Source organism: Cotesia typhae, unplaced genomic scaffold (assembly GCF_013202065.1).
Source record: "Cotesia typhae breed Kobodo isofemale line unplaced genomic scaffold, CoteBio_Ctyphae contig_22, whole genome shotgun sequence".
Lineage (NCBI taxonomy): Eukaryota > Metazoa > Arthropoda > Insecta > Hymenoptera > Braconidae > Cotesia > Cotesia typhae.
This window is the reverse complement of record NW_027423728.1, coordinates 6256666-6275268: the sequence shown is the minus strand read 5'-3', so window position 1 is coordinate 6275268 and position 18603 is coordinate 6256666. Positions and strand designations below refer to the sequence as shown.

Sequence of the window (18603 nt, the reverse complement as noted above, 5' to 3'; positions counted from 1 at the left end):
TGTAGATGTACTGACAATTTTAATAGAAAAAAAAAATTTTTTACTAATTGCTTCAAATACCCGAAGGTAAAATAAAAAAAAATCTCGCGTCTCGTGCACAATAAAGTGAGTAAATATTTATGTTCATCATTGATATTTCCTATTTGAACGGATATTTATAAATAAACATGAGTATTTACATTTATCTCTCCTGATGAGAAATATAATAATAACAACAAATACATTTTTGTCGGAAGCAAACTTTTTTTTAACTTTTTTAATTGTTATATATTAAAGTACGTTTGATAATACCAGTATTCTGTAATATAAACCCTTCCCCTTGTCTATATATACATATATACATATAATATCCCCGAAGGGTGAATATCGCCCTTCATCATTTATTTATAGAGGGTGGAACGTTTCTCGCATCATAAGAGATTAAAGAAAAAAAGAACGTTTAAAAAAATCTATCGTGAATATTATAACTTTATATATTTTATACACTGCAAAAAAGTGGGTGTTTATGATACATAATATAGGCAAACAGTGCGGAAATAAATTGACATATAAAATATATTATTATATTATAAATGCAAAGCTAGTTTTTACTGTTATTAATTATTTTATTATTTTATTATGAAAAGAAAACTACAATGGAAAAAAAAAATTAACTTGAATCAAGACAAAAATTTATTTAATTAAATAAAATGTACTTAAACCAAGTGAAATTTTTTAGTTTAAGAATTTTTTAACTCAAACGTTTAAAAATTACAAAAGGCATATTTAGAAATTAAAAAATTAATACAATTTGTTTTAACAAATTAATTTTAATATTTAAATTAAAATAAATATTTTTTGTTTTAATGTCTACAAGTAACATTTTTTGATAAATTTTCTCTACAATAATTTATTTGTTGAAAAATAATAAACTTCACCATATGTAGGTTAATCTGTACCTACATTTCTGTACCATTAATTAATTAATGTAATTCAGTTTATTTAATTAAACGTAGTAATGATAACTGATAATTTTTCACTTTTTTGCAGTAGGATTTATCAACAAGACTTAAAAATAAAAGAATCTTTATGAAAATTTGATTCAATTTTTTGAAAAATTTAAATTTTAAGAAAAATATAATTAATATTTCGAGTGAAAATTCTCTTCAAATTAATTCTCAATTTTTTAGAATTAATAAAGCATTATGCCATTAATATTCATGAAAAGTAAAACTTATTTTGAAGTCTTTATAATGTTTATATTTATAAATTTATGAAACGAATGAACATGTAATTTTTCCATCCAATATAATATAAAAAATTTTACTTAAGTAAATATGAGAACCTTTTTGATCATGCTTCTTTGAAATATTAGTAAAATATTTATAAATAAAAATCTTACTTATCAAATTTCCATTTTAAGGTATCTTTATATTTTATTTGTATTTATTTTTAATTTAAATTTTTACATTTACTCTGGACTGACTTATTGACTTGAAAAAAAAAATTTTACATCCGTATATAATTCTTCTAAGGATGTCAATAGAATAAGATAAAATAATAATAATTGGAAAGAAGTTAATTTAAATAATACACTCGATCGAGTGTTATAAAAAAATAAAAATCACATTGATTTTTTGTAATTAAATTTCACCCAATCAGCCGTCAGAGTTAACTCAGAAATTTTTCTACGTTAATTAAATTCTCTTGTCAAGCTAAAGATCAACAATAATACATTCATTATAAAATACTTATTTCTTTTTTAACTTTAAATACAAACGCGAATTATTTTTAAGATATATTTATTTATAGAAATATTAAATATTAAATGAAGAAATTATTAATTGGGAAAATTTTTAATTAACTTATTTAAAGGCGTTTTGATTAAAAAACTATATTCACAATGAATAGAAGCGAATAAAAAAAATGAACACTTTAAGTAAATTATTTATTAAAACGTCTCTAGAAAAATATACATCAAAGTTCGTTAGTATACTTTCAGTGTTTAATTAAATTATAAAGCTGTTTACAATCAAAATTTAATAAACTTTTTTACTTTTTTTTTTTTAACGGTGAAAGAGTTATATGAAAGTCTATCTTGAAAATTTCAATTAGTGAGTGTTAAAAATATTCAATAAATTGTTTAAAATTTTTCTGAATTAAAAAAAAAAAATTTTTCAAAATAAAATGCAAAATTTGTTCTAAAAAAATGAGATATTTTACTCTATTATATATTTGAGTGTGTTATTTAAGATATATACACCTTCCTTTAAGTGTTGGTTAGCGCAACAACCGGAGCGTTGGTATTTGAAAACCAAACTGCTCTCCAGCGTGGGTTCGAATCCCACCGCAAGCTATTATTTGTTGTAATTTATTTTTTCACACGATGATGATTTAATAACATCGCGGAGATTAACACCAAATGATTCCAATCGTTCTGATTGAATCTAGTTGATCTATGAGACTGCTTTGTCATAGTTACTCTGAGTGTGGAATTATTTTTCATGATTATGTCGATCAGAAGTATTTAAATTTAATATTGCTGTTATACGTAAAATCGAATTGAATTGAATTGATTACAAAGCAGAAGACACAAGATATTGTAGGGTATATGCATGCCCTACAAATAGATTGTCACAATTCAAACCAGACTAATATGTATAGACAATGTGACGACTTTGCGGTACAATCACGCGTTAATTAGTACGTTGATTATCAACTCATATATATTGAAGAGAAATCTACTGTGTACAATGATGTTAATATTGTTACAAACTCTATACAAGCTTGCTGTGTTGCATGCAATTGTCATACTGTGATGCATTTTGTAAATATCCAAGCATATATATGTGTCACGATCTACGTATATATATTATTATACAGTAAATTTCACACATATATTTTATATGTGTGAAATTTATTGTATAATAATATATGGGGAATTTCATTACAACATCGCTCACACATTACATATATTTAACGTTACATGTGTAAAATATGTGATATTACACTTATAACAGTGTATTATTCACAAATGTGTGTTATATTTTATGTAAAGTAGTAAGGGGTATTGATTTGTATCAGTTGACAATTATTGGGTCAAAATAAAAAAGTTTGGATTCTAATAATTCATTAAAAATTTTACTAAATAATTGAAATAAATATTAGATAAATTAATATTGTCATTAAACTGTGAACTATTACTCGTTGATCAAGTATAGATATGAACAACAGTACTCAAAAATTTATTTTGATGACTTTTTAACCACAAACTTAGTATTAATTTAATACAATGCATAAATTACACTGCTCTATATTAAAAGTAACACATCAAGTTCTATGTTAAAGTAACATTTGAATAATTTTATTCCCTTAAAAAAAAAAAAAAAAAAAAAAAAAAAAAAAACAATTTTCTTTTGAAACTTTTAAATCTGTTTAGTATCATGTATAATACAACATGTAATATTACTCATTAAAAATATCATTAAAAGTTATCTTCAAATTTATTGTATGTTACATTGAATTATCATATACTTATAATATCCACCTATAAAATATAATAAATAATACACATGTAATTTAATACATGCAAGTAAGTTGAGTGTCGGATGGCGAAACAATCTTGTTTCAGACGGACTCGATATTAGTCCATATACGTCGCACTTCTGTACACATTTCAAGGCAATATTCCGGCAACTGTGTGTGTACTCCACACCGTTCTATGCATGTATCCTTTCATTGTCGTTGCATCCTATCGTCCGTCGGAATAAGCACATATGGAGACGAGAGACGAGTCCCCGTCCAGGCTTGTTATATATACTTGTACGTATATATATATATATATATATATAGCATTGCCATTCCTGGTATTGTTAATGACCTAACTTTGATGCGTGTATAACAACCAATAGCGGGCTCTGAAAGGGCGTGATTAATTTTCATAATGGCGGACACACGTTTGTAATTAGCGGTTAATTTACTTATCCGATTAATTTCGGTCTCGGGCTTCGAAAGTCGTAACTCCTTTATCCTCGAAAGGACTTTTGTACAGAATATACAACTAAAAGTCAATTAAAGTTTCTTCATCTTTGTTTCGCAATTGCAATTGAAAATAAACTTTCGATTTAAAATTACATACAATTGATTTAAAATTTTTATACGGATTTAAAATACCACCTATAATAGTAACAAAGTTAACATCGAATAAAACTAACAATATTGACAAAACAATTTGATTAACAAAGAATAGCAACCTTGCAGCCACTATATGTGATTGTCACACACAAAAAATAAATTTTTTGTGCCAATAAAATTTTAAGGAAAATAAAAATTATTTTGGAGCACTGTACTTTTTTAACTGTTGACATTTTTAAAGATATAAGCTCATCCCGATGTTACACTCATCAAGAGCTTTTATTTGAGTACCCACATGCATTTTCATATATTTTTCACATATACATATATATAATATATATAAATATATAAAATATTGATGTGGGTACTCAAATGAAAGGTCTTGACGAGTGTAACATCGGTATGAGCTTATATCTTTAAAAATGTCAATATTTCACGAGAATATTTCCATGAGGGTAAAAAAATTCAAGGGCAAAATCTCGAAACAATCGATGAAAACTGTTTTATTTAATTAACAGAAATAAACATCCCATCGATCTTCTAAAATTACCGAAAAGAAGTCCAAAAAATCAATATCCTAAAATTTATAAAAAAGTGAAAAAAAAAAAAAACTTCAAAGAATTCCCCTTGCATGAACAAGAGACAAGAGAACAAAAAAAGGTGAGAGTGGTATACTCCGATCAGTATATTTTTCAGCGTGTGACGTAACAGCACGTTCTTACAGGCATGAATCACGTGATAAGATGGTGTCAGTGCCCGAGTACAAAGCCCTCGACATAAAAAGTCTTGTACGAAAACGTTGGGTCAGGGCGCCACTAGTCGGGTCGCTTCTTCGTCAATTCTCTTTTATGGTTGTATCATTATATTGTATCACTACTATGGTATCTTATATTCTTTACAGTCTACACTCTACAATCTAGTACCGTAATACTTGCTACAGTAGCATCCACTGAACACTGATCTTTGAAGAATCTTCCAACAACCTCTTTCAGCCTTTCTCCGTGAGTTTGTCACGTGGGTGGACCCAAAATCGCCGGGTTAGTCCCGCCTTGAATCCCTAAAATTAACCTATCCTGCTTGTTATCACGCTCACTTCCGCTTTTTTTGTCATTTTTCTTCCAAAAATTTTAAAATGAAATATTTGATCCTAGGGTAGCTCAAAAAAAAAAAAGATTATTTTTATTTTCTGGCATTCCTATCAAAACAGAGTCCACAGTAAAAATTTTTGCGTCTCTGCGTCAAAAAATTTTGTGCTAAAAATTCTTATACTAAATTTTTTTTTCCACCAAGACACACTTAATTAGTTCAAGAGCTTTTGTGCTTGATTAAAAATGATTAATTGATTTAAAATTACTTTTTTGATTAGTAAAATGTTTTCCTGAACCGTTAATTTTATTTTTGTTTCGTTTATTATTATGCTTTAGGAGCTATCTACAAAAATGAGCTCGATAAAAAAATTTTTAGCGGTCGCTCGAGATTTTAAAAACTTTCTTCAGATGCCGGATAAATATTTGTTAATTTAAATATAGTAGTAATAATTGTTTTCTCTGACTTTAATGAATGTCAAAACCATTTATATTCATATTTTCTGATATTTGTTTTGATTTAAAAAAATTTTATTTGACTCTAAAAAAGTAAAAGATGATTTTTTTGGCTTAAAATTTTTTATTGAATAAAATGTGCAATTTTCATAGGAGACTAAAATAACAAGAATCATAATTTTTTTTTTGCACTATTCTGCTTTAACTTTTCACTTCAGACATAAAATGATAATTATAATTATTGCATTCTTTAGTCAGTTAAATAAAAATTGATTTATTGAACTAATTAGTTGCATAAAAAAATATCATTCCATCAGTTTTCCAAACGAACGTCTTAAAAAAATTCAAGTTACTAATTACTTCCGTTAATAAATTAATTCTCCAGTGTCTAGCTGATTTCCCCGACTTTCGAATCATTAATATGTTTGCAGCATTTCCCCATTAATTGTCTCATCATTCGCACAATCACAAATTAATTTGCAGAAAGTAGACTTTATTTTTTTGATGCTCCCAAAAATTATGAATTAAAACTGACCGTTTAAAAAAAAAAAAAAAAATAATTTTTTATGCTTAAACAAAATAAGATTGACATGGTTTGAACTGTAAGTAGCTTGGAGTTGATTGACCCCGAGCAAAAGCGGTAAAGAAGCACAACGACAACGGCGGCGACGAGGAGTGGCCAAGAAGAAGAAGAGCAAATTGGTGCTCCTGGTAGCAGGGACTCATGAGTCGAATGGAGGACTCGAGTCGCGGCTCGCGGTCCCGCGGCTTAACAGGTGGCTCTTGTGATTGGTCGTCTACAGAGACCCAGTCAGCCTCACGGGGCCCAGGAACCCCCATCGCTATCGCTCCGGGAGTGGGGGCTCGCGGGTCAGTGCATAGACAGGCATCTACCGTCGACGATGGGCCCAATTCGTCACAGGCCCAACCCGAGACAACGCATGAGCTTCACTTCAAGGTCTCACTTCACTCCTGATACTCCTTTCTAATTTTGTGTGACGTTTTATTTATCGTTACTTTTTAAAGAATTAAGGCTTTAAGTCAGCTATATATGTTGAGACTTTAAATATACTTTTAAGAAGAATTTATGATTTATTGTGATCGATCTGTTAGGATATGTTTTTTTCCTTTTGATTATTTTTTACGTTTAGTAAGGATGGATTAGTAAAAGTTTATTGGAGACATTTATAAGTGAGAATAACTTATCCGATCTACGATGATCCTTTCTCAGAAAAGGCTTTAAAAGTTACCGCGAGATTTATAAGTCTTTTGCATCGCCTATCTTTCTTAACTCAATCGTGATATTATGTCGGAGTTTTAACTCATTTATATATCTCAAGGAATTATTTTTTTTATCTATATTTCTGCGTTAATTTATGTTTTTATATTAATTTATTTGATATTGAAAAAAAAAAATTGTTGATTCAAGAAAATTTTACTTTTGCTTCGAGATATTCACTTTAAATAGACATTTATGATGAAAATAAAATTATTTATTAATTTAGATGTTAATAATCGTTTGAAGATATGTTATTAAAATATTGAAAAAAAAAAAAAAATGGTCTTATAAACATTAATTTAATTATAATTACAATAGATAATGCTATTGGGCGATAGCGGAGTCGGTAAAACATGCCTACTTACACAATTTCGAGATGGTCGTTTTCTATCTGGAAATCACATTAGTACCGTTGGAATTGATTTCAGGGTAAGATCTATATTTTAAGAAATTTAAATGCATTGCTCACTAATTTATGTCTGGTATATAATAATTATGTGGACATACTAAATTTTGATTAATTGTAAAATATTACAGCGCATAATATGATGATTTATAGTTGTAATGAATAAATATTAATGTGCGCAATGTATTGACTTATGAAAACATAATTACAGAATAAAGTGGTTAACGTGGGTGATACGAGAATAAAACTACAGATATGGGACACTGCAGGCCAGGAAAGATTCCGAAGCGTCACCCACGCGTATTATCGAGACGCCCATGGTAAGATATTTTTTTATCATTTATTTGTTTATTTATATACATTTGCATGGATCATAGAAAATAATGCAGTGTATATTGTACTGAATTTTAAACTTATATTTAAAAATTAGAACTATAGTATAAATATTTATAATAAATGAGGATTTGAATTTTAAAAGGGCAAAAAATGAAATCACATAGATAAAATATTAAGATTCGAGCAAAATAGTTTTGAATTTCAAATGTAATATTTTCAATATATTTTTCGAGATTCAGACCCTAATAAATTCTAAGAAATTATTGAATAGATGAAAATAAATTATTCAAGAGAAAAAATTACAAGAACTATTTTTCTTGAATCATTAATTTTTTTCAGTGCAGTGGATATTTTTTTAAATATTTAAAGGCATTAATTAATTAAATTTTAGGGAGCTTTAAGAACTTTTTTAGTAGGACATAAATTGACTTATTTTAAGAGCGAAAATTTTGAATCAAGAAAATAATTTTGAAGTATTTGATCATTTTTAGAATCAAGCAGAAAAATTTTTGAAAAAAAAAATTTCTTCGTTTGAATACATTTTTTTTAATTCAAAATCGAATTCTTTGAAATGATTTTTTTAGTTCAAGAATTTTTTACTTGAATCAATTTTTTTTATACATGTATGAAATAAATTCTCTAGAAATTTCAAGGAATTTTTTGGGTGTAAAAAAAATTAATTTGTTCTGAATTTTAGATCCAAGATTTATTAATTCATAAAAATTTGATAATTCCTCGAAAGTTACTTTTGAAATTGATGACGATAAATTATTGATGATTGATGATTTTCCAGCATTACTTTTGCTCTATGACGTGACGAACAAGACCAGCTACGATAACATCAGAGCCTGGCTTGGCGAGATCCGGGAGTACGCTCAGAATGACGTTGTCATAATGCTCCTCGGTTAGTGCGTTGGCTTAAATTATAGTAATATCATAACTAAGTAGTATAAAGTTCATAAGTACGGTCTATGTACTTGGTAATTTGATCGCAGAGAACTTTAATTTAATTACACATGGTAAAGTTTAAATTTCATTACAACTAGAGTTAAGTATTCAATTGCATGGTCAAATAGCGATTCCCGTTATGTTACTTTAACTTTGTATAAAATAATAATTTTGTGAGAAAGTTATTTATTTTAAAAATATTTAGGTAATAAGTCAGATTGCGGTAATGAACGTGTAATAAAGATTGAGGATGGCAAGCGGCTGGCGGACGAGTATCAAGTTCCGTTCATGGAAACTTCTGCCAAGACTGGCCTCAATGTCGAGTTGGCTTTTCTTGCTATTGCTAAGTAATTTCATGATTACTATTATTATTACTGTAATTATTTATTTATTAATTAATCTAAAAGGAGATAAAGCTTAGAATAAAATTTTTTATTTGTGTGATTGATGTTCAAACAAATGCAATTCACATTTTAGTTCATTTTTCTCTTTACAAATTTTTTTAAAAATAATAATTTTATTGTAAAAAAAAAAATTTTTTTTAATTTCTTCATTCAAAAAAATAAGTCATGAGTATTTTAAATCAATTTTTTGTTACAAAAAAAAAACTTAGAAGTATCTTAAATGTTTTTTAATTAAAATAAACAAAAAAAAATTTTTTTGACCTCAAAAAAATTTTTTATCAATATTTCAGGGGGTCTTCTGGTTTGACGCCCTAATTTTTAAGCAATTTTTTTGGGATTTTTTTGTAAATACCAATGAAGAGATAGAACTTTGAACTTTCTACCATTTATTTATACATATTTCAAGAGTATACAGTGAAATTTTTAGCTAAGAACATTCGGTAGAATTTAAGTTATAGTGTTTTGAAGACACTCGCCTCGAAAAAAATTGACGCTTACTTCCTCTATGATATAAGCTGATTGGCTCATTTGAAACAAAAAAAGCCCGGCGGGATTTTAATCTGTATATTTAAATACACTGAATGGACTACGATCAGAAAAAATTTTTTTTAAATTGAATTTTTGACAGACTTTTGAACAAAAAAGTCCGAATTTCATTTTTTTTTATTTCAACTTTTTGATACAAAAAAAAAAAAAAATAGAAATTTTCAAAAATCAGGGCGTCAAACCAGAAGACCCCGTTAATAATTTAAAAATTTTCTTTCTTATCTTTATGAGATGTTTTGTAAATTTTGTGACATTGATTAATATCAACCGATCAACTGCAAGATAATTTATTAAATTTCTTTATTATTGAAAACAAAACCAACTCAAAAGCAACTAAGCAAAAATATTTAACAAAACATTTATCTAATGTTCTAGGCAATTAAAAGCCCGCAAAAGCGGTAATCCAGACGACACTAAATTCAATGTACGTGACTATGTACGACAGGAATCGCAACAAAAAAGAAGTACCTGCTTCAGTTCAAATTGCCAGACGACCTGAATTATTTCATTCTTTATATAAATATATATATATATATATATATATATATATATATATATATATATATATATACGAACACATATGTAATAACGAATGGTGCTTACATCCGCGCGAACAATAGCATTGCAATTCTGCGCTTCAATATCCGACATCCAACTTTAAACTGTTGAATAAATAAGTATATGAAAAAAAAAAAAAAATAAAATAAAATTATTAGTTATAAATATATATAGCCCAAGACTTCAATCGTATATGTATATACACATAAATTTACAAGGTGCAGGATGCCTATATGAATATATATTAAATTATATTATATACTCAACATCATTCAAATTATACGGAGGCAAAATCTGGGACAGGTTCTTGGATTTATCTATACATAATAATTGAAAATAATAATATAATTATTATTAACTATAAAAATAGAAATATATATCATAATAAGTAAATTTTAGTTTTAGTTAATATAAAATTATGAAAATATATATCTCATGTGCTTTTTTAATTTTCATTTCACATTTTTTGTTTGAACAAGAGATGCGTACAAAGTTCTCATTATAATTTATATTATAATATATATAATAGTTTTAAATGATCACAATTGTCACAGCCATGAGATATTAGATATGTTAAAAATATAATGATGATAATAAAAATTATTATTATTATTATTATAGATGATAAAGTAATACAATACATAGCGTACAAAAGAAACGACAAACAAAGCACATATATTGAATTTAATAATATATAGTTATATTTGACATAATAAATGGATGTTTCATTATGTTAACAAATTTATATTTTATCACTCTATTATTCAACTATTTTGTTGAATTCGAGGAATTTTATCAAACACATTTCTATAAATTTTAGAGGTAATTTTTATTAAAATTTTATGAAATTACTGATTTATAACTACACAGAAAAAAAAAGCGTAAATTTTCTTAAATCAAAAAAATCTTAAGGAAGTTAAATTTTTTCAAGACAAGAAAATTTTTTCTTGCTCTAAAATAACTTCAGTCTTCCTTACAATTTTTTTGGTTCAAGAAATTTTTTTTTCTGTGTGGAATTCTAATGATTTGCTGTACTAGAATTGGAATTAATTTCACTGGAATTAATAATTAATAAATATACTTTATTACTTAAATAATTTGTGATTTAAAATTTTGTGATAAATTGTCTTAATTTTTCAAATTAAAATTTTTAATTACTAATTATAAATTTAAGTATAATAAAGTAACTTTGTTTATTTTTTCACAAATTTTAATTAGTTATAACTTATAATAATTTTATCTTGTTACCACTAATAAAAGCAACAAAAGTTTTAAACAGAATTATATAACTATAGAAAGAAGAATATATGTATGTTGTAGTTTTATCTCAATATAAATATTAAAAAATAAAAAATGAGCTTTAAGTATAATAAAATATAAATAAGATTATTGTTTAATTCAATTTTTTTTATCAAATCAAATAATTTTGTAATTTAATTTACCGAAATGTTTATATTGAAAAATATCAATAAAAAAATTTGTTTCAATTAATTTTTTTCGTATAATTTATTGTCTTTCAAAATAAATATTTTTAATTATAATTTTTTATGTTATACCTTGTATAATTAATTGTTTAATCATTATGATGCATCAATATTCTAATTAATAAATTGTTTTTTAAAGTTTTATGAAATTATGTATTTTCAATATATCATCTTCTTTAAATCTTACATGAATTAATTCTCACATATTTTTTGAATCTAAGACAAGTAGCTTACGTCATCTAGCGGCAAAAATTAAAAACAAACACTATCACTTGTCGATAAGGACGTAGCACAAAGTTAACAGGCATTTGATAATTTTTTTCTTTTATTTAATTATTTAATTAACAAATTTATTCTAAAAAATTGAATTTTTAATTTTTTTAAATTTTTACATGTCAATTTTTCTTTTGCTATTGTTTATTTGTTAAAAAAATTCTTAGAATTATCAAGTATCTGTTAAATTAATTTTCATTAAATAGATTTTTTAATTTTTGAATTAAATTAGTTTTTTAAATTTTCTCTAATAAATAAATTGTGATAAAAAAAATGGACTTTTAAAATGAAATTTTTAAAATTGACAGCTGACGGCTAACTTCAAAATTATTAATAAAAATCATAATAATAAATAATAAATAAAAATAAAATATTTCTTCTTTTTTAAATTTAAAAATTTCCCGCGTTTTTTTAAAATTAAACCTGTTACCTCCAAACATGGATAGAGGCGTTGAAATTAGCTCCAAACCCGGAATAGTGTGAAAAAGAACCGTTGGGACATTATGTCGCTTTTAAACACAAATTGTAGCTTAAGCTGTCGGCTCGGCAAATGTCGGCCTGCAAACAAAACGTTGCGTCCCTAACCTGCCGCCAATATCTACTTCCAAGTGTTGCTAAAGCTCGCAGTTGTTGTGATTGTTATTGTTGCTATATGTAATTATTTAACAGTAGCTAGACTAAAAAAATAGTTGACTAAGTTGACGTAACAACAGTACCTGGTAAAGTAAACTGATAATACTAATAAAACAATATTAAAACCGTAGCTCGTGGTGGTCTGATCATCCACAATGGATGATGATGTGGTCGAGCTGAATAACGTTGAAAATCTCTGCAGACTATGTCTATCATCAGACGACCCCAAGTCTCCGATATTCGGGCTCCAGGAGTCGTCGGTCCCGCTGGCGGATAAAATTCAAGCATGTCTATCAATCGAGGTAACTTTTACAGTTTATTAAAGTGTAATAAGTATTATTATTTTCTTTAGTACTTTTTGATCCGGTACTGATTGTGAGTATTGAGTCTAGTCTCGAGTAGTGTGCTGTAACCTATAGGCTCACCTTCAATCACAAAATGAAGTCCGACCATCGGTTTTTTTTTTTTTTTTTTTTTTTTTTTTTTTTTTTAAATTATTATTTATTAGAGTTTTCAAATGTTTAATTTTTAAATTTACAGATTTTACTGACTGACAAATTCTCAAAGCTGATTTGCCTTAAATGTCTCAAAAGCGTTAATCAGTGGCATAATTACAAGGAATCATGTCTCGAGTCCCAGGAAAAGCTGCAAAGGTGGCTTGTCAAGCAAGCAGAAGTTACTGTTGCTGTAAGTTTATTTTTTTTTATGATAATAAAGTAGCAGAAGTTTGACTTCTTTGATTTTTTGGATCATTAAATTATTTAGAAAATTTTTTAATGTCAATGTCAGGTCTTAAAAATTTTTAAATGAGTAAATAATTATTTTAAAAAATGTTTTTTTATAATTTTCATAATTTTTTACTCTAAAAATATTTTATAAAAATTAATTTGAAAAAAAAATTTCATTTCAATTTTTTAAAAATATTAGTTCAATATTTATTACTCAAAAGTTGAAAAAATTATGTTTTAATAATGAAATTTTATTTAAAATAAAATAAGTGTAATTTTTTTTTTTTTTTTTTTTTTTTTCAATTATTTTTTATATCAATCAATTTTTTTAATGAATTTTAATATTTAATTAAAACCTTGACTCACACTATTTTCTTTAATAATTTTTAGGGTTTCTTTTGCAAATAATGTTTAAAGAAAGTTTCAAGGTATTTTTTTTATTAATTGATATTTATGGAATAAATATAATAATATGATATTTATGAAAATAGATGCCAGCAATAAAGAACGAGCCCCTGGACATAGAAATATACGAAGACAATATCGAGATCGTTGAAATGTCCGAAGATGAATTGAACCACGAACTACCAAATGATAAGATTAATCCATCGGAAATTGCCACCCGTGGGAGCCACCGGATAGACATTAGTTTACACAACAACGCAGGTATAAAACGAAAATAATTATGTAAAATTACGCAGGCCAAAAAATTTTTGTGACTGTAAGGTTGCTAGCATTTATTAATTTATTAGAGTTACCTTATTAATTTTTGTGTTAATCAATTAAAAAGCCTCTTCGAAAAAAATTATAAAAAATTCTAATAACAAATCTTTAAAAACAGGAGAACCAACCGACGACGAGGAGGACCTGGATTGTAACATTGACGTGGAATCAATAAACGAGAACGAGACCGAGAGTGAACTGTTACTGAACCCAATGGCCCTGGGCGCGAACAAGAACATAGAACCGGACTCTACCCAGAAATTCAACGTCCGCGCAGTCAGGAAAAAGGTACGGCGTGGTCCCCACACCCACTTCCGCGGTCAAAGAACCTTCAAGCGTCGTTGTCCTGACTGCCAGCACGTTCTCCACTCAAAATCCTCGTACGCCCGGCATATAAACCGGTACCATCGCGATGGACCGACAGTAGAGCTCTCTAATTCTATCCCGAACTCCCAGCACAATGGGGCCCCCTACCCAAACGAAGACGTGCAGTCAGCAACTGAAGAAATCGAGGACGTCGAAGACGAACTGGTCAGTCTTGAAAAAGACGCTCCTCTGACCCAGGTCCAGGAATCTATTATCAGCCAGCTAAAGACCTTTTCCTGCTACGCCTGTCAGCAGTCCTTCAACGACCGTCGCAGCACTCTAAATCACATCCGCCAGCACATGCCCGACCTAAGACCCTACACTTGCATCGCCTGTCTCACCGAGTTCCCCGATCGTTCCATCTACAAGCTCCACTGCGGCGCTTCCTTCGAATGTGCCATGAAGATCGCCCTGGTGGTTCCCAAGCACGGAACAGAGAAGTACTTCACTTGCAACATGTGCTTGAGACCCATGCCGAACCGCAAGGAGCTGATTGCTCACTTGTCCAAGCACTCGGATCGTCAGTACGAGCAGTTGACCGCACCAGGTAAGAAACCTCCCAGGTTGAAGCCAGTCAGCTCCAGTTCTGCTGGTCAACTTCCAGCAAAGTCTACTTCTAGCGCTGTTTCTACCACTATTGGACCCTACCGTAACGGGGACCCAGCTCACAACCACACCTGCGATTTCTGTGGGATGATTTACCGCTACAAGCCAAATATGATAAAGCACCAGGACCTTTGCAAGCGATTGCCTCCAGAGGAACGAACTTCCTACCGCTGCGTTCATTGCGGTATGACTTTCTTGGTTTTCAAGAAGTTCCAGTCTCATATTGCTGCGGAACACAACAAAAAAGAGCTGATTTGCTTCGTTTGTAACAGCAAATTTCGATACGCGAATGAGTTCTTGATTCACCATCAAAAGCATCGCATGATAAACAAAACCGCAGAGACCCACGCGATGAACCACTGGAACAAAACTGTTACCATGAAGTACGGCTGCGCTGTTTGTCCAGAGCAGTTTGATACTAAAGCTCAGTTGGCCGATCATCGCACGACTCATTTGAAGGTTAAGATCTTCTCCTGTAGCATTTGTCGAAGAATGTTTGGAAATTCCCAGGCGCTTAAGGAACACATGAATGAGGATCATTCTCCGGAATTGGACCCTAATATTTCGGCGTTGGACTTCCTGGACCAGAGTAATGAACTTCCGAACACCAGTAACTGGTCGGTTAACACAGATCCAGGGACTCGAAGTACTGAGTGCACTGTTTGCGGAAAAGTATTCGCGAATTACCCAAATCTCCGGAGACACATCAGATCGGTTCATGCTGGGGATGATAGATTCAACTGTTCCAAATGTTCCAAGACGTTTACCAGCGAACCGGAACTTGCTGAACACTATGAGAACGCGCATACTGAGGCTACCCATCGTTGCAAATTTTGCAAAAAAAAGTTCTCCAATAATCGTGCTCTAGAGTCACATCAGCAGACCGCTCATGGTGTTAATGATATTAATTTAGCTTGTGATATTTGTGGCAAGCAATTTGGAAATGAAACTTCGTTGAAAATTCATCGAGGACATCATTTCCGGCGCGACTCAAGGCTCAGTATTCGGAACATGCCGCATCCCATGGACCAGGTTCAGGTTGAGATTAACGAATCAGTGGAGATAGTGTCACCTAGATCTGGTCGGAAGAAATCTACTCACAGAAGGTCATCTTCACCGAAGGCTTCGGAATTAAAGTGTCAAGTTTGCGATGACAAATTCTCAGATGTTCATGATTTGCGGAAGCATTTGTGGGATGTTCATTGCGCGAAGAACAAATCTGAGAAATCTTTTATGGAAGAAAATTCACTGCAGTGTGAACTTTGTACCAACGTTTTGCCGGATGAAAAGAGCCTAGAGGACCACATGAAGTGGCACAAAGACAATCCTATTTTGTCAGATGGATTGCCGAGGGCTGTAGATATTTCTTGCGATGTTTGTGGAAAGTTTTACAGCTCGATGAAAGCGCTGTGGAAGCACAAGAAGCTGCACAGCAAAACTGGAGTTACTATCAAGTTTTCTTCGGTTAAAAAAGCTGCGCTTTCTCAGTTCCCCTGTCCAGTTTGCAGGAAAGTATTTGGGAATGAAACTTCTATGAAGAAACACAAAGCCGCTGCGCATTATGCGCGACGGACTATTGCTGCGCCTATTGTTACGACAAAGGTGGCGCGGAAGTCGATTAATGAAGGCGAGGTTAAACCCAAGAGACCTAAATTAGATTTTGATATTATTCGCAAGGCTTATAATCTCGAGCCGAGTAGTTACGCCGCTGGAGGAAGTAATAGTAATAATAATAGTAATAGTAGTAGTAATAGTAATAAGAAACCGGTTACTTGTGGAATTTGCAAAAAATTATTACCAAGCATGAGCTCGCTGTACAAACACCGGCAAAATGTTCATAAAAATTTTGACAAATCGTTGGAGAACAATGAAGATAACAACGGGAACGAGTCGAGTTCTAGGAACGAGGAAGAAAATCCTGGAAAATCTCGGGTTCCTTGCACCGAGTGTGACAAGGAATTTTCTACCCTGTCGAACATGAAGCAACATTTGACCAAGGTTCACGGTAATGGGAATAAGTATCATTGCAGCGCTGACGGGTGCAATCAGTACTTCAACTCTCCTTTGGCTAAACAGTTACATGAAAAAGCCCACATGAATGTTCTCTACAGGTGCGTTATCTGTGCACGTCATATGTTCCAACGCAGTGCGATGATTCAGCACCTTGCTACTGAGCATAAAGGTCAATACTCGTCTAGTGTTGAAAAAAGCCTTTACAAAAAAACTGACTTAAGCAATTACCAAGTTCACGGAGCTGAAGGACGTGTATGTCCAGTTTGTAATGTTACTTATCCTAATATTAAAGCCATGAAGATTCACTACGTTAAAATTCATGAAAATAGTTAAAAGTTTCATTTTATGATTTTTTATTTTCACCGTAAATTATTCATGGGACTAATGAAAAACAGTGACCAAATTTTTAGTCACTTTATTCTTAAGTCTTTGAAGTATAAATTATGCAGATAGTTTTTTATTTTCAAACATTTGTTATTAATTATATATTAAGTGTAAATACTGACATTCATTATATATTGATATATCTTCCTAATTATAAAAAAAAACATTTATAAATATATATATATATATATACATACATATAGATAACATTGATATATGTGTGTATATATATTTTTTTTAATGTAGTTCAGTTGAGTGATGATTTTCTTTGATATCTTCCGGTTTATTGAGTGACTTTACTTCTCTTAATTAATATAATTAATATTGATATCATTATTATGTTATAATTAATTATTAACGATAAGTATTGATAAGGACAATTGTAAATCTCCATATACGAGACAATAATGGATGTAATTTTTTTTTTTTTATTTTAGTTATAAAAATAATTAGTGATTATTAATTTTTATAAAATTATTATTTTATTTAATGTATTATTATTATTATTATTATTATTAATCAGGTTTGATGTCATATAATTTTGAGTCTAGAAACAAAATAAATTTAGTGTAATTTAATTGAAATAAATAATAAATTACTGAATAATTTTTATAAATAATTTTTGATTCCAATTTTTTTTTTTTTTTTTTTTTTTTTTTTTTTTTTATTACTTTAAAATATAATTATATAAAAAATTATCTACGGATTATTTTTTTTATAAGATTCAAGAGTTACAAAAATAATCCGAAGGTGGCAAAGAAACACTAGAATGACCCAAAATGGGATAAGGTAACGAAGCCACATCTTTGATCCACTTATTACGTCTGCAGCAAAAACACTCGACGGACTTCAATGTTTTCATATGAACTGTGGTAACGCCACCAATAACAAGCAGCTGGTTATCTAGGTATTGATTTAAAAAAAATATGTTAACTGACTACAAACATTAATTTTATCTTTTATCTAATAGCAGACTCAAGAATTAAAAAGACGAAAAAAAATTAATTAATATGTTATGTATTAACTGATTGAACTGATTGAGTGGTTGTGCCTAGCGGTGGACATTTTGCTAATTTGTCGCCAATTTCGGGAGCTAGGCACCCATATGTCAACTGTCTGGATACTTTCCGTCATGTTGTCATCAGTTGAAGATTTTCCAGCTCCCCCGACTAGAAACAAATTGTCAGATATTACGCACAGACATGCGTAACATCTTGCTGATGGTAGATTCTCTATTTTTGTCCATCTGGAATAGAAAAAAA

General features: G+C 29.5%; 3 protein-coding genes across 15 annotated transcripts in view; 2 read left to right on the top strand and 1 right to left on the bottom strand.

The window, feature by feature from the left end:
- LOC141538480 (ras-related protein Rab-37) overlaps nucleotides 1-11170 on the top strand; it is a 79777-nt gene extending 68607 nt beyond the window's left edge. For 3 of the 12 annotated variants that reach the window (XM_074259970.1, XM_074259973.1, XM_074259972.1), the window contains 4 exons: nucleotides 7551-7659; nucleotides 8469-8579; nucleotides 8829-8970; nucleotides 9949-11144. In XM_074259970.1, the coding sequence (XP_074116071.1) occupies nucleotides 7551-7659; nucleotides 8469-8579; nucleotides 8829-8970; nucleotides 9949-10072 (486 nt within the window). In that variant the 3' untranslated portion in view covers nucleotides 10073-11144. Of the gene's footprint in view, nucleotides 1-6264; nucleotides 6613-7251; nucleotides 7363-7550; nucleotides 7660-8468; nucleotides 8580-8828; nucleotides 9000-9948 lie in introns of all 12 variants that reach the window. The other 9 variants (XM_074259967.1, XM_074259969.1, XM_074259968.1 and 6 more) reach the window with 7 other exon arrangements.
- Nucleotides 11171-12438: 1268 nt separating this feature from the next.
- Nucleotides 12439-17531, top strand: LOC141523968 (uncharacterized). Of its 2 annotated transcripts, XM_074237582.1 has the most exons (5): nucleotides 12439-12542; nucleotides 12653-12823; nucleotides 13062-13208; nucleotides 13741-13915; nucleotides 14091-17531. In XM_074237582.1, the coding sequence occupies exons 2-5, from the start codon at nucleotides 12677-12679 to the stop codon at nucleotides 17288-17290; spliced, it is 3669 nt and encodes a 1222-aa protein (XP_074093683.1). In that variant the 5' UTR covers nucleotides 12439-12542; nucleotides 12653-12676; the 3' UTR covers nucleotides 17291-17531. The 2 variants fall into 2 exon arrangements, with proteins under 2 accessions (XP_074093683.1, XP_074093682.1); XM_074237581.1 differs by having other exon boundaries at nucleotides 12441-12823.
- Nucleotides 17532-17959: 428 nt separating this feature from the next.
- Nucleotides 17960-18603, bottom strand: part of LOC141524097 (uncharacterized) — a 34131-nt gene continuing 33487 nt past the window's right edge. The window contains exons 18-19 of the mRNA XM_074237748.1: nucleotides 18367-18587; nucleotides 17960-18244 (exon numbers count right to left, since the gene is read on the bottom strand). Coding sequence (XP_074093849.1) covers nucleotides 18066-18244; nucleotides 18367-18587 — 400 coding nt within the window. The 3' untranslated portion in view covers nucleotides 17960-18065. The remainder of the gene's footprint in view (nucleotides 18245-18366; nucleotides 18588-18603) is intronic.